General features: G+C 33.3%; 1 protein-coding gene across 2 annotated transcripts; it reads left to right on the forward strand.

Annotated features, from left to right (window-relative positions):
• Positions 1 to 14: 14 nt before the first annotated feature.
• Positions 15 to 7,129, forward strand: LOC123708667 (endoplasmic reticulum transmembrane helix translocase). Of its 2 annotated transcripts, XM_045659489.1 has the most exons (11): positions 15 to 488; positions 564 to 653; positions 906 to 1,112; positions 1,204 to 3,153; positions 3,421 to 3,673; positions 4,055 to 4,251; positions 4,370 to 4,512; positions 4,986 to 5,118; positions 5,559 to 5,702; positions 6,187 to 6,318; positions 6,908 to 7,129. In XM_045659489.1, exons 1-10 carry the CDS (start codon positions 222 to 224, stop codon positions 6,295 to 6,297), a joined length of 3,495 nt encoding a protein of 1,164 aa, XP_045515445.1. In that variant the 5' UTR covers positions 15 to 221; the 3' UTR covers positions 6,298 to 6,318; positions 6,908 to 7,129. The 2 variants fall into 2 exon arrangements, with proteins under 2 accessions (XP_045515445.1, XP_045515444.1); XM_045659488.1 differs by having other exon boundaries at positions 6,187 to 7,129.
• Positions 7,130 to 13,012: the final 5,883 nt, after the last annotated feature.

Here is a 13,012-nt window from a genome sequence, read left to right on the forward strand (position 1 = left end):
TAAGTCAAATTTAAACGATCCTTCATCCCGTGGCTACCACTTATTACTGTGTCACACATTAGATAGTTTTTGGATACGATTAAATTATAATTCCTCATGATTTACAGTTTCCTTGAATTAAAGTAGGTGCTTAAAGTGCTGTACCATGTTAATGCGAGTATTGATTTTAATGTAAACATTTATTTTATCTCAAATTTAATTTAGTTCACAAAGTTTTAAAAATGGTACTAAATAAGCAGTCGTCGCTCGACGATTTAGTTCAATATACACAGTTATTTAAACCAGTAGCTACAGTATTGCAAGGAACTATATTGCCATTTCTAATCATATATCCTATAATCTTCTATTGTTGGATATTTGTATACAATTTTGACGAAAACTTTGAGGCTGGATTTGTAACTGTTGCTGTTGTGGCAAGCATACAAATTTTAATATGCCTATGTTGTTACTGGAGTGTTCACATACAATGTTTTCTATCGTGCTCACCGGTAAGTTGCGCAAGCGCCTCTTTCCTTTAATTAAAATATTTGGTAATATATATTAATTTATTTTCAAATTTTAAGGAAAGTGATCCCATTCGTGCCGAGATAGTAAAAGTGGTACCAACATCTAACAATGGATTTCCAGAAATTGTTAGACTTCATCATACAAAGGTATGCAATAAATATGATGACAACGGAGAAACAAGAGGGATTTGATGAAATTTTGATGTTTTTAAAGCACCTATCAAAATTGTTACATCTTTTTAAGGATCAGTAGTAGTATCTTTTTAACTTAGTTTTTAATTAGTTTAACATTGACACAGCCTACTACAAATTACTTTCTTATTTTATTATCTAGACTCAGACATTACTTAATTAATTTTTAGTTGTGTGTGTAACTGAATTATTGAACTTATTTTTCAGTCAACTAAAAGAGGTGAGGCTAAACCAGATGTGTGGTTTGTTTTTCAAAAAAGCAAGTATGTTTATGATTGGGACAAAAAAAAATTTCAATCTGTGGTTTTTCCTGTGAATAAACAATATGAAGAGTATTTAGATTCAAAAGGATACTCTGATGATGAATCTATAGAATTAGCTGAGAAGGAGTTTGGAAAAAATGAAATGATTATGGTAAAATATATATTATATAGATAAATAATATAGAATTCATGATTTAACCTTATGATATTTTTAATTGTGAATACTTACTCTTATGTTTCAGGTAGTACCAGAATTTATGGAATTATTTAAAGAAAGGGCAACTGCACCCTTTTTTGTATTTCAAGTATTTTGTGTAGGTCTCTGGTGTTTGGACAAATATTGGTATTATTCTATATTTACCCTTGTCATGCTGGTGATGTTTGAATGCACATTAGTCCAGCAACAATTGAGAAATATGGCTGAAATAAGAAAAATGGGTAACAAGCCTTATAATATAAATGTTTATAGAAACAGAAGATGGCGCCAAATCATGAGTGATCAGTTGCTCCCTGGAGATATTGTTTCTCTCACTCGTTCTGTCAATGATAACCTAGTTCCATGTGATATTGTTTTACTTAGAGGTTCCTGTATAGTTGATGAATCAATGCTGACTGGTGAAAGTGTGCCTCAAATGAAAGAACCTCTTGAAAACAACAAGGACACCAAACTATGTTTAGAACCAGAAGGAGATGGCAAATTGCATGTTCTCTTTGGTGGCACAAAAATTGTACAACACTCATCACCTGGTAAAAATGTGTCATCTGGTCTTAAAGCACCTGACAATGGATGTATAGGTTATGTTATACGTAACGGTTTCAATACATCACAAGGAAAACTTTTGAGGACAATTTTATTTGGAGTTAAAAGAGTAACTGCTAACAATTTAGAAACCTTTGGTTTTATATTATTCTTGTTAATATTTGCCATTGCTGCTGCAGCCTATGTTTGGATTAAGGGATCTGAAGATCCAGAAAGAAATAGATATAAATTATTTTTGGAATGTGCTTTGATATTAACATCAGTTGTTCCTCCTGAACTACCCATAGAATTATCATTGGCTGTTAATACTTCTCTACTGTCTCTGTCGAAGTTAGCTGTGTTCTGTACTGAGCCTTTTAGAATTCCTTTTGCTGGAAAAGTTGAAATCTGTTGTTTTGACAAAACTGGTACTTTAACTAGTGATAATTTGGTAGTGGAAGGCATAGCAGGAGTAGCAGACCACACAGATGCAACTGTGATTCCTTTGTCACAAGCACCTTTGGAGACAATTCAAGTTTTGGCAACCTGTCATTCTCTAGTTCAATTAGATGATGGAGTAGTTGGTGATCCCCTAGAAAAAGCAACTTTAAAGGCAGCAGAATGGAATTTAACTAAAGGTGATGCTGTCGTACCAAAGAAGGGAAAATCTCCAGGCTTAAAGATTGTTCATAGAAATCATTTTGCTAGTGCTTTAAAAAGGATGTCAGTAGTAGCCGGTTATCAGGTCACTGAAAGAGGTTTTGTAGAAACACACTATATAAGCAGTGTGAAGGGGGCACCGGAAACTATAAAAACAATGCTGAAAGAAGTTCCTGAACATTATGACGACGTTTATTTGACCTTATCCAGACGAGGCGCGAGAGTGTTAGCATTAGGTTATAGAAGTTTAGGCAAAATGAGTTCTCAAGATATAAGAGAATTATCAAGAGACGATGTTGAATCAGATCTAACATTTGTTGGCTTTGTAATAATATCATGTCCTCTGAAAACTGACTCTAAGAAGGCTATAGCAGAGATCGTGAATGCATCACATTCCGTGGTAATGATTACAGGGGATAACCCTCTGACAGCATGTCATGTCGCTAAAGAACTCAAGTTTACTCAGAAAAATGATCTGCTTATTTTGAGTAAAACAAATAATGATTGGAGTTGGAAATCTATTGACAATAGTGTAGACCTGCCAGTGCAGCATTTTAAAACACCCAAAGAGTTGACTGCCAAATATGATTTATGTATAACAGGGGAGGGTTTGACATTCCTAATTGAACAATATCATAAGTTCTTGATTGACATCATTCCAAATATTAAAGTTTTTGCTAGATTTGCACCAAAACAAAAGGAATTTGTTATAGTGACTCTGAATTCTCTTGGCTATGTGACACTAATGTGTGGGGATGGTACAAATGATGTTGGTGCCCTGAAACATGCTGATGTAAGTAGACCCTTTATTGTCTGTATGTATACTTAATAAAATAAAATAAAAACAATTTTAAAATATTTTTTTAATATTTGATTTACAGTCGGAAATGATTTAATATTCGCATAGCTCGATATTTTAAATGCTTTTTTAATTACAGTTAAGTTGTCAATGTTATGTTATGATTAGAGTGTATTGAAATGTTGCTATTAACGCCATCTATTGTCGACAAATATGACTGATCTAGTCTCTTTGTAATATAAAATAAATTTAATGCTTCAGGTGGGTGTTGCGATTCTGCCAAACGCACCGGAAAGGGCGAAGGAGAAACCTCGAGAAGAAAAACCAGAACCTGAACTTCCACGTCGGTTGACGGGGCCTAGAGACCCTCGCGCTGAAGCTAGGGCTGAAGCAGCCATGCGTCTGCGCAGGGCCATGAAGAAGTTAGAAGAGGAAGACCAACCGCAATTTGTGAGATTGGGAGACGCGAGTGTTGCCGCTCCGTTTACTAGCAGATTGTCTAGTATATTTTGTAGTAAGTTCAGTTTTTTTAAGTTTGTTTCTCTAATATTAAGAAATTTGAATCATTCTTGAAAGTCTGAAAACTATTGTATGATAAGAATTTTTATTGAATATTTTAATTTAATATGTAATACAAAATATTATAACATCAACAAACAAAACAATAATGTTCATAACGGTCAGAGGTAAATACCACGAAGTTGGTATCCAAGGAGTTTCTATTATGATTTTTTGTAGTTAGGTTCCATAGTCTATAGCTAGTAACAATTTTCCTTATCTGTGATCGCGCCCGATGCGTATTTGGATTCAGGTTTAGCTTTAATTAAAAGAAAAACATTTAACGGAATAGTTTCATGAAGTTCTATTAACCAATCTGGCTTTAATTTATTTTCAGTATGTCACATTATCAAACAGGGTCGTTGTACTTTAGTAACTACCCTCCAAATGTTTAAAATTCTGGCTCTCAATGCCCTTATACTGGCGTACAGTCAGTCGGTGTTGTATCTCGATGGTATCAAGTTCAGCGACACTCAGGCGACTCTACAGAGTATTTTGCTTGCTTCGTGCTTCCTCTTCATATCACGGTCTAAAGTGAGTTATTATATCTATATAAAATATAAACTCTGATGAAACTTTAATGATTTAATTAAAATTAAATGAACTTTGTTTGTATTCGTTTACATAAAATCATATATTTTGTTATTTTCAGCCGTTAAAAGAATTATCGAAACAGCGCCCTCTGCCGAATATTTTCAATATGTATACAATAATGACTGTATTGACTCAGTTCGCGGTGCATTTTCTCTGCCTCATATATCTCGTACAAGAGGCCACTCTGCGCTCACCGGATAGGTAAGTTTAATAAACGTTTACTAATTTTTTTTTTCCATTTTTTTTCTGAATTTCTTTTGTTTTATTTGATTTATATTGCCACGCCATTTTTTATTAATATGTATAACGTTAACAACATTCCTGATATATTCATTTCTCATAATATATCTATGAAAATCATAATATATATAATTTATAATTATCTTGTAAATGCTTAAGTCGGCAGTATGTGCATCATACACATAATAATTATTGTTTTCATGGGAAGCAAATTTTGGATCCACTTACTCCTATAGAATACATAGTAGATAGGTTTTTAGGATAATTAATGAGTTGAAACAGCGCTTCAATAATCGCATATAAAAGATATTGGATTTGACATACTGGAGCACATATTTAGCTATGTCTTGATTCTCACTATACTCTTACTGAAATTTCGTGACTTTTATGTCTTATAATATTTTTTTGTTGTACCTATTTCTTAATACTTTCAGAGACAACACACCAAAATTGGACATGGACTTAAAGGAAGATGAAGAACGTCCGTTTAAGCCAGATCTTCTTAATAGTACCGTCTACATTATCTCTATGGCTCTACAAATATCTACTTTCGCTATAAACTATCGGGTAAATATTATATTTTTATCACAATTTAATTAAGATAACACACTTGAAATACTCTCTATCTCTCTTAATAGAGGTTAATAGTTTAAAAGCATTCTCGGTTAATTTTGCCTTAAAATGTAGAAACGCCATTTCCAATGTATATATTAAAAGCTTCTTTGCGTTTGTTTTAAATTCAACTCCTAGGTATATATATATATATTATCTAAACACGTATGTACTTCAGTGCTATGTAACGTTTTTGTAAATTTCTGATGCACCTTTGGGATAAGGCACCTGAACTTGACACTGCCGTCGGGATCGCAATCGCTATGGCTATTGGAGGTTACTAAGAACTAGCGCCGCCACAGATTTTTGTAATAGACCTAACTTAAATTTACTTCGCTTAATACAGTGAAATAAAATTTATCATAAAAATGTAACTTTTATTTAAATGTTTCCAGGGAGAGCCGTTTATGGAAGGTCTGCGTGATAACAAGCCGTTGATGTACAGTATCATGTGTTCAGGCGCAGCAGTCCTCGCTCTAGCCGCTGGCATCTTCCCGGACCTCACTAACCTCTTCGAAATTGTCTATTTCCCGCCTGACGTAAGTATTTTGTCCGCTAATTTTATCACATTTTCTCAATAGTTTTTTTTATAGAATGTATTACTTTTTATTTCACAAGGATATTTTTTTTTAAGTAATCGACAACAATGTTTAGAACGACATACAGGTTATATTGACCAAACTGAAAGGCCCCGCCTGAATTTTATGTATTAGGTTTTTACGACCAAATATGAAGTTTGAAGTTTGAGGTCGTTATAACAGATTTTGACGGTAAATAGTATAATTAACAATTCATTACGTGATTTGCGGTCAAAATCGGTTCAGTAGAATTTAGAGTTTACCCCCTACAACCTCACAAACCTTACCTCTATAATATTAGTTGACGATATAAAAAATAAAGTTGAAGCGAAGTACCCATAGTTCATACCGGTTAGAAAATAAATATGAATTGCGGCATAATTGAAAATATTTTTTTTATGTTGTTTTCAAGGTTGAAAACATTAAATTATTATATTTGTTACAGTATCGACTAATCGTAGTACAAGTGCTAGTAGCGGATATGTTGTTTGCCTATCTGGCAGACCGGTTCTGTCTCTGGCTCTTCGGTGAAGGTCGTGTCGGCGCACCAACGTAGCGTACATAATATTTATAATACGTATGTGTTCAATATATTTTTAATCTAATATTTGCTAGCAGTAATTTTTGTATGAAGACAGTTTTTCAGATTTTCAAGTTATGTCAAACTTTAAGAAACTATGTTTTTAATCTAAATAAGAAATGCAATAGAAGCGTAACTGTAATAATTTTCCTTTGAAGTTTGATTATCCATATTAAATAAATTCCTTCCAAAGATAATACTAGCAAAATGTAAACGCATTGCACAAGTGACATTACATAATGACACTAAGATTTTTCATTTGAATTTAGAACCGTAATGTAAATTTTTGAAATTTCAAAAATCGAACCGTACATCGAAATTTGAAATCTAAATATGTAACCCGAATCAAAAGGTCACAAATCAAGCAAAAATATTTTTAAATATTAACGAGTATATTACGCCTTGTATTTGATTGCAGTGAAGATCTTTTGTGACTAGTTAGATTAATGATTGGGGTTGCCATTTGTCACGTTTATAAGTTTTTCGTTAGGACTTTAATTCAAACATGGGGTGGATATAAGAATAGTTAATATTAAATATTTGAGCTTTTATATTCAAATTTAATATGACAAAACTAATTTGACAGGAACTGTGACGCGTTTGATGGAGCATCTCTCAAGGGCTTTCACAAAATTATTTTAATAGAGATATTTTTAAATATGAACACTGCGTCTATGAATAAATGTATGTAGATAAATTATTTTATTACCATATTTGGTGAAAGCTAGAACGCCCGCTCAAATAAGACGTGCATTTACTCTGTGGATGTGTTTATGGTTTATTATGGAAATAAATGTGTAGTTAATTGTTGAGTTTTATTATTTTATCCCCTAAGGACAGTCTTGAACGTTAATCTAGATTTACGAACTGTTCAACCATTTTATCTGTGTAAAGTTTGACACATTTGACAGCGACGAGACTGACTTGACAAATGATAAAATGGACTTAATAAACTGAGTTCACTGTATAGTATATCAATTTTATAAATAGGAATTTATAAAAGAACCTATAATAGCTAGTGTAGGGCGTATGTTTACCTACCAATATAAAAATGTAATGATGTATTGTTATTTGAGACTTAATGCACGTAGTTACAATCTAACGGTAAAATTCCGAATCGAGACTTAACGAATGATACAATCCGTTTTTGATGCATGGAAGTTAAGTTAGGTCCAGGTATATATCTCTTAGATTTCCTTATATATGAATCTATTCCCGGACCGGCATAGGTGTTTCCAAAGCGTGTAAAGAATTTCGTCGATTGATATCAATTAAAAAAACAACTTAAACGTGTTCTAATATATAATCCTTGTTCATGACAAAAGCTTTATTTATAAAATTGCATATAAGACAAATAAAAGCGTCATACGCAGTATGTACATTTAATTTAGGGTCATTAATAACTATTGGTAATTCACAATTGGCCTACGGCTTACGCGAAAAAGCAATAGTTTATCACTAAGTTGTACGTGGTCTTAGCGTCTGTAGTATCCATGTCCTAATGTGCTTCCGTGTCCGAATGAGCTTCCGTGTCCGAATGAGCTTCCGTGTCCGAATGAGCTTCCGTGGCCTAGGTTCCATGAGCCATGGCCGCTGTACCCCAAGTCATATCCAGAATATCCAGCATTGTAACCAAGGTTTCCTCCTAAGTAGTTATCGTAACCGAGGTTGCTGTAACCAACATTTTCGTAACCTATCTGGCTGGTTGCAACAGCCGCTGTGGCGATAGGTGCGTGCGCGATTTGCGATACAACTGGTGTTGCGACTTGTGTGACGACCGGTGTGGCGACTTGTGTGACGACCGGTCGGATAGTTTGTGGGTGAGACGCGTGGCCGATTCTCCTGACCACAGCGTTGAAGCCTGATACGGGATCGGCGGTGTAGTCCACTATTCTGATAGTGCCGTCGGGCTCAGCGAGGGAGTAGGAGCCCTTGACATAGCCTCCTTCGCGGGTTTCTGATTGCTGCTTGTTGTCGCCGGTCACGGGATCATTTACAGCGTAGTTGAAGTTGTAACGAGGCACGGACTATAAGAATTAACATTTAAAAAGGAATGCCCTACTAATGTTTGAGGATATTATCGAATTATCGAAAGAACATTGAATTATTAGTCTTGTTATTTTTTTTATAATTACTTCTTTATAAAATAAGTAATACTCATTGAACGATACTTATACACTTTTGTTAAAAAAGCATACTTACAACACTATCTAAGGTTGAAATGGCTCCAATCTCTGCTCCATATGGGGCTGCTGTGGCTGCCACGATGAGGCAAGAAACCTGAAAGATTTTTACGTAAAGATCTACTTACAAACACAACCCGTGTATTTTTATAATTAACACGATAACACAATAAGTACGTATAACGTATATTATTAATATGCGAACGCATCTTCGATCAAAGCCAATTAGTAAGAAAGGATAATGTGAGAGAATATGAAACTAATAACATCATTACAGGAGAGTCACTATAGTATGGGATGGTTTTATTTTTTGTTTACTTTATTCTCTCGCATTTTCAAAATGAATAATTGCTATCATTTAACAAATAAGCTCCTAAATGTTATGGTTTAGGCCTTGTGCTAGACATAATTACTGAACACATCTTGTCTCCTTTGGGAACCCCAAGACTAATTTAATATAACAATTCCTTACCGCGATAAATGAAAACATTTTACACAATTTTCACACAAGTAACGTAACAAAACGTTCAGTAGCAGTGTGCTGTGCTATAACATTGGTCCGGTTTTATACATGCTTCAGCTCCTCGTTGGTAAATCTATCCTTTGTTCACGCTTATTGACTATTCGATTTATTTTCGTAATGTCATAAAATTTACAATGCCGAGTATCGCTTCCTCCACGGGCTTCGCGCAAAGGTCCAGGCTTGGGCAAGATGCGAATACGAATAATATTTCCGCTGGTAACTGGATATCGTGTCACACATCGTACAAATCTGATACGTTTAACTTTTTACGAATAAGAATCGAGATCTTAAAAAAAATAGTATTGTCTTTTGTTAACATAGCTTTTACACATTGAAAGAAAACACTTTTTTAATTATGTAAATAATTATAAGTTTATAATAACACAAATAGCTTTAATCCGGTTAAAAAAGTGTTTTCTTTCGTAGTTTAGTGTATCCTAAGAATGATTTGTAATAATTTGATTCCTGCATATTGAAAAAACAAAATCGTAATATAAAACATTGTATTTTAATAGAACGCAATAGATAAGCTGACATGCAATATTTAATTAGAGAGTTTCATACTTCATAGTAACTTTTAAATTATCGGATACGTAATCTCCGATTGGTTGATTTTTGGCAGGTCTGAAGTAATTATTATATGTGCAATGGATTTGGCGTGTCAAGTTAACAAACCAATTAGTGAATTAGGTTTCTGTGTTACGAAAGTGTTGCACAAATATCACTCAATGAAATTATTCATTTATTCCAAGTTTCAGGTCCTCGGTGCAAATTATGCACTGTAATAGTTTCTGCAACCGCTTCTTAGCATTTTAATTTTGTTTGTGTGCCTATTACAGAGATTTGTAATTATTTAATTAATTGTCAACAGTAACAGAACCTATAATTATAAACAGTAAAAAAACATTATCATATATTGCAAGAAAGCTTAACGTATAAAGAAAATAAAATATGTTTATTATGGAACATAAGATACACGTATGACTTATTTTACGTCATTAAATTTGAAAATGTTAATATAATAGTAAATATGTTCTAAGAAAAGCCCAGCGATTTGTAATATTATTTGTCTCACATATACTCGTATGTATTACTTTTACTTGACTTTTGTTCTAAGTAGAACTTTACCTAAAAACATTGAGATAAAAATCTTCCCTTTCGCCAATCCGGAAAATAAGAAAAACATATACATTGTAATTTCAGAATGATATAAAGTAAAAAAAAATGTCGATCCTATTGTGTTGAAGGATATTTTAATTCGTTAGTGAATAAAATCTAATTCCTTAATGACATCTCACACTAAATAAGCGTATAATTGTAATTTATACGATGCAATTGCAACTAATTCGGCTTCTCTCGACCGCCTCATTACCTCTTTTCAGTAGAAACACTCTTTCCACTCAGACTTACACAAATTCACATTTGCAATCAGAGCTCGGAGAAAAGTTGGCGCCACCCCGCGCACCGCGCCCAAACCCACCCCACGCCGCCTTTAATTAACAGAAAGTGGTTCATTAGAGCTTATTCATTAAAGCAAGGAGTAATTAGCGAACTCTAATGAATGCTGTAATAATGTAAGAGCGGCCGCCACGGACTGCGCCCGACTTCTAGATTAATCTAGCCAAGTATAATTTAGTAATGGCATTAATTTATTAGCGACTTGATTGCGGGATAAACGCGCTATTAAAACTTTGCCTATACTTGGTTCGTTCACTATTATGTAAATTGCGATACGTAATTGAAAACTATTTGTTAACAGTTTCTACTATTATATAATTGGTAACATAACTGATATGTTAATTAAAATTTAGGTAATTTATTGAAATTCGGAAGTATTTGCTGCACGTGATAGTTGTCAGTGAATATAAATGAATCATTTACATTCGCGAACACGACACTCATTAATATAGCTTTGGGTTGTTTGATTTTTTTTAAATATATGTAAGATATCACCATTTAAAGATACCTAATATAAATAATGGTACACAGAAATGGTCATTCTTTCATTTGGTGTCAGTATTATTCTCAAATAATGTATTAGATTTATGAAATCTCTGTAGACGGAGTTTTCAATTTAAAACTCTCTAAAATAAATGAGAGACTTTATTACATTAGTATTAGCTAATTTGTTTTGATAACAATGCATTTAAAAATAGCTTTATGCTTAATAATTAGCTATTACACAGAAATGAAACAGTTTGTTAGTTCATTACGCGTGGTTTTAGCGGGAAACGCTAAGATCTATGACTATCAAATGGGTACGCAGAAGATTGCAATTAATGCTTTTTATAAACGTACAATATTGTTATTAAGCAGTCTATCCCCAATTAAAGAATCCAACTGATCTCTGCTCTCCATAGAAAGGGTAAATGAATAAGTTTTTGTCCGAGATAGTCCCTTTCCATAGATGATATGCGTCCTTAATATATCACTTTATATAGGAATAACGTAACCATGGTAACCTGTCTTTGAATCCACGGGCGATAATGTTTATTGATTATAATTTTGTAGTCACTACTAATAAGTGCCTATTACACATGCTATGTGTCAAAATATATGTACATAATCCTACGTAATAATAGTACGATTCAGTAAGTTCAAATATGTCCTAAAATTTTGCATAACTAAAAACAATTACCAAACCTTTTACAAACACAGACCCACAAGACAGACAACAGACAAATGGACTTATACGGTTAATGATATGTAATATTAGAATTTGTTAAAAAATTATCATTTCCTCGACATTGTTATACAAGATTGAATATATTCTAAAATATACCGACCATTATATAATTTTATGTGGCTTATTGCGATACCCCGTTCAGCATACATCATTATACGTTGTCCATCCGTCCTGAAACATTACGTTGGTCCCTAACAACATAACAAGCCTTCGGGGCCAGTGGAACCTGTTAGGTCGCGAATCTATTTTTCCTTATGCTAATTGGGTATAACTATAAAACAGAAAATAGCCAATAGAATGTAAGTATCAAGTATCTAAAGGTATAACGTCATCTAAATAAGTATTGTGCGAAAAATAGTCGTCATCATAGTAGAATTTTACAGTTTGTTCCTAATCATTCGCACAATTTATAGGTAAAGTAACACAACACAGTCTTTAAAAACTTTCGTAACAAAAGACAACGTAGAAAAGTGTTTAACGCCTGGCTAAGGGTTTATGCCGAAAATTAAACGTTATTGTAGTTAACAGTTAACATTTTCATAACATATACAATATACATAGATATACACCGCTACGAAATTGAAGGCCACTTTTTTAATAAAGCATATTTTATATATTTACTTTAATTATATATAAACATAGTTTTAAAAAAAGGAGTTTGTAGAAGTGAACTTTTGAACTTATTAAAATACTTAAGTAACGGGTTAATTGTTTATGGATGAGACCGCAACGAGATGGCCTTTGCTATTAGAATTATTTATGACGTTATTAATACTATGGTAATAATAATGACATTGTTGGTCTGAGGTGTTTATTAAGGTACACGTTTACAGGCCCCTGCGGGTGCATATAACAAGGTACAATGTACCCTGAGGCAGCTATTGATTAGTGCGCAGTGCCTGCCCATCATTCATTCATCGCGTCCACACGTCTGCTACCATTTTTCGACTATTTTCACTGTTGCTAGTGGGTACTGCATATTTGATGGCTGATGTGAGGAAGGAAGTGACATTGTAGCGCCTGGGTTTGTCCAATTAAATTTGTTCAAGATTTTTTTATCAATGTTAAAAGTTTTATAACTAAGGTATGGTTACACAATAATAAATAATCCAATTGCATTACATTTTTTTTATCACATCATATTTCGTCAATTGTTTTACTATTATGTTTTTAAATCATCTTCATCATGATTATCAGCTGTCTGTACCTAACACAGAAAGATTTTCGGGTGTGAGGTAAGTTGAGACTTCGGCATGTCTTTGTTCATACTAATTTCTTAGATATAACGGTTTTCTCACT

Source organism: Pieris brassicae, chromosome 4 (assembly GCF_905147105.1).
Source record: "Pieris brassicae chromosome 4, ilPieBrab1.1, whole genome shotgun sequence".
In the NCBI taxonomy this organism is placed as follows: Eukaryota; Metazoa; Arthropoda; class Insecta; order Lepidoptera; family Pieridae; genus Pieris; species Pieris brassicae.

Coding starts and splice junctions, on each gene's coding strand:
- LOC123708667 (XM_045659488.1), top strand. CDS start 222: ATGGTACTAAATAAGCAGTCGTCGCTCGACGATTTAGTTCAATATACA. Junction 1,113..1,203: donor GAAAAAATGAAATGATTATG/GTAAAATATATA, acceptor CTTATGTTTCAG/GTAGTACCAGAATTTATGGA. Junction 4,252..4,369: donor TCTTCATATCACGGTCTAAA/GTGAGTTATTAT, acceptor TGTTATTTTCAG/CCGTTAAAAGAATTATCGAA.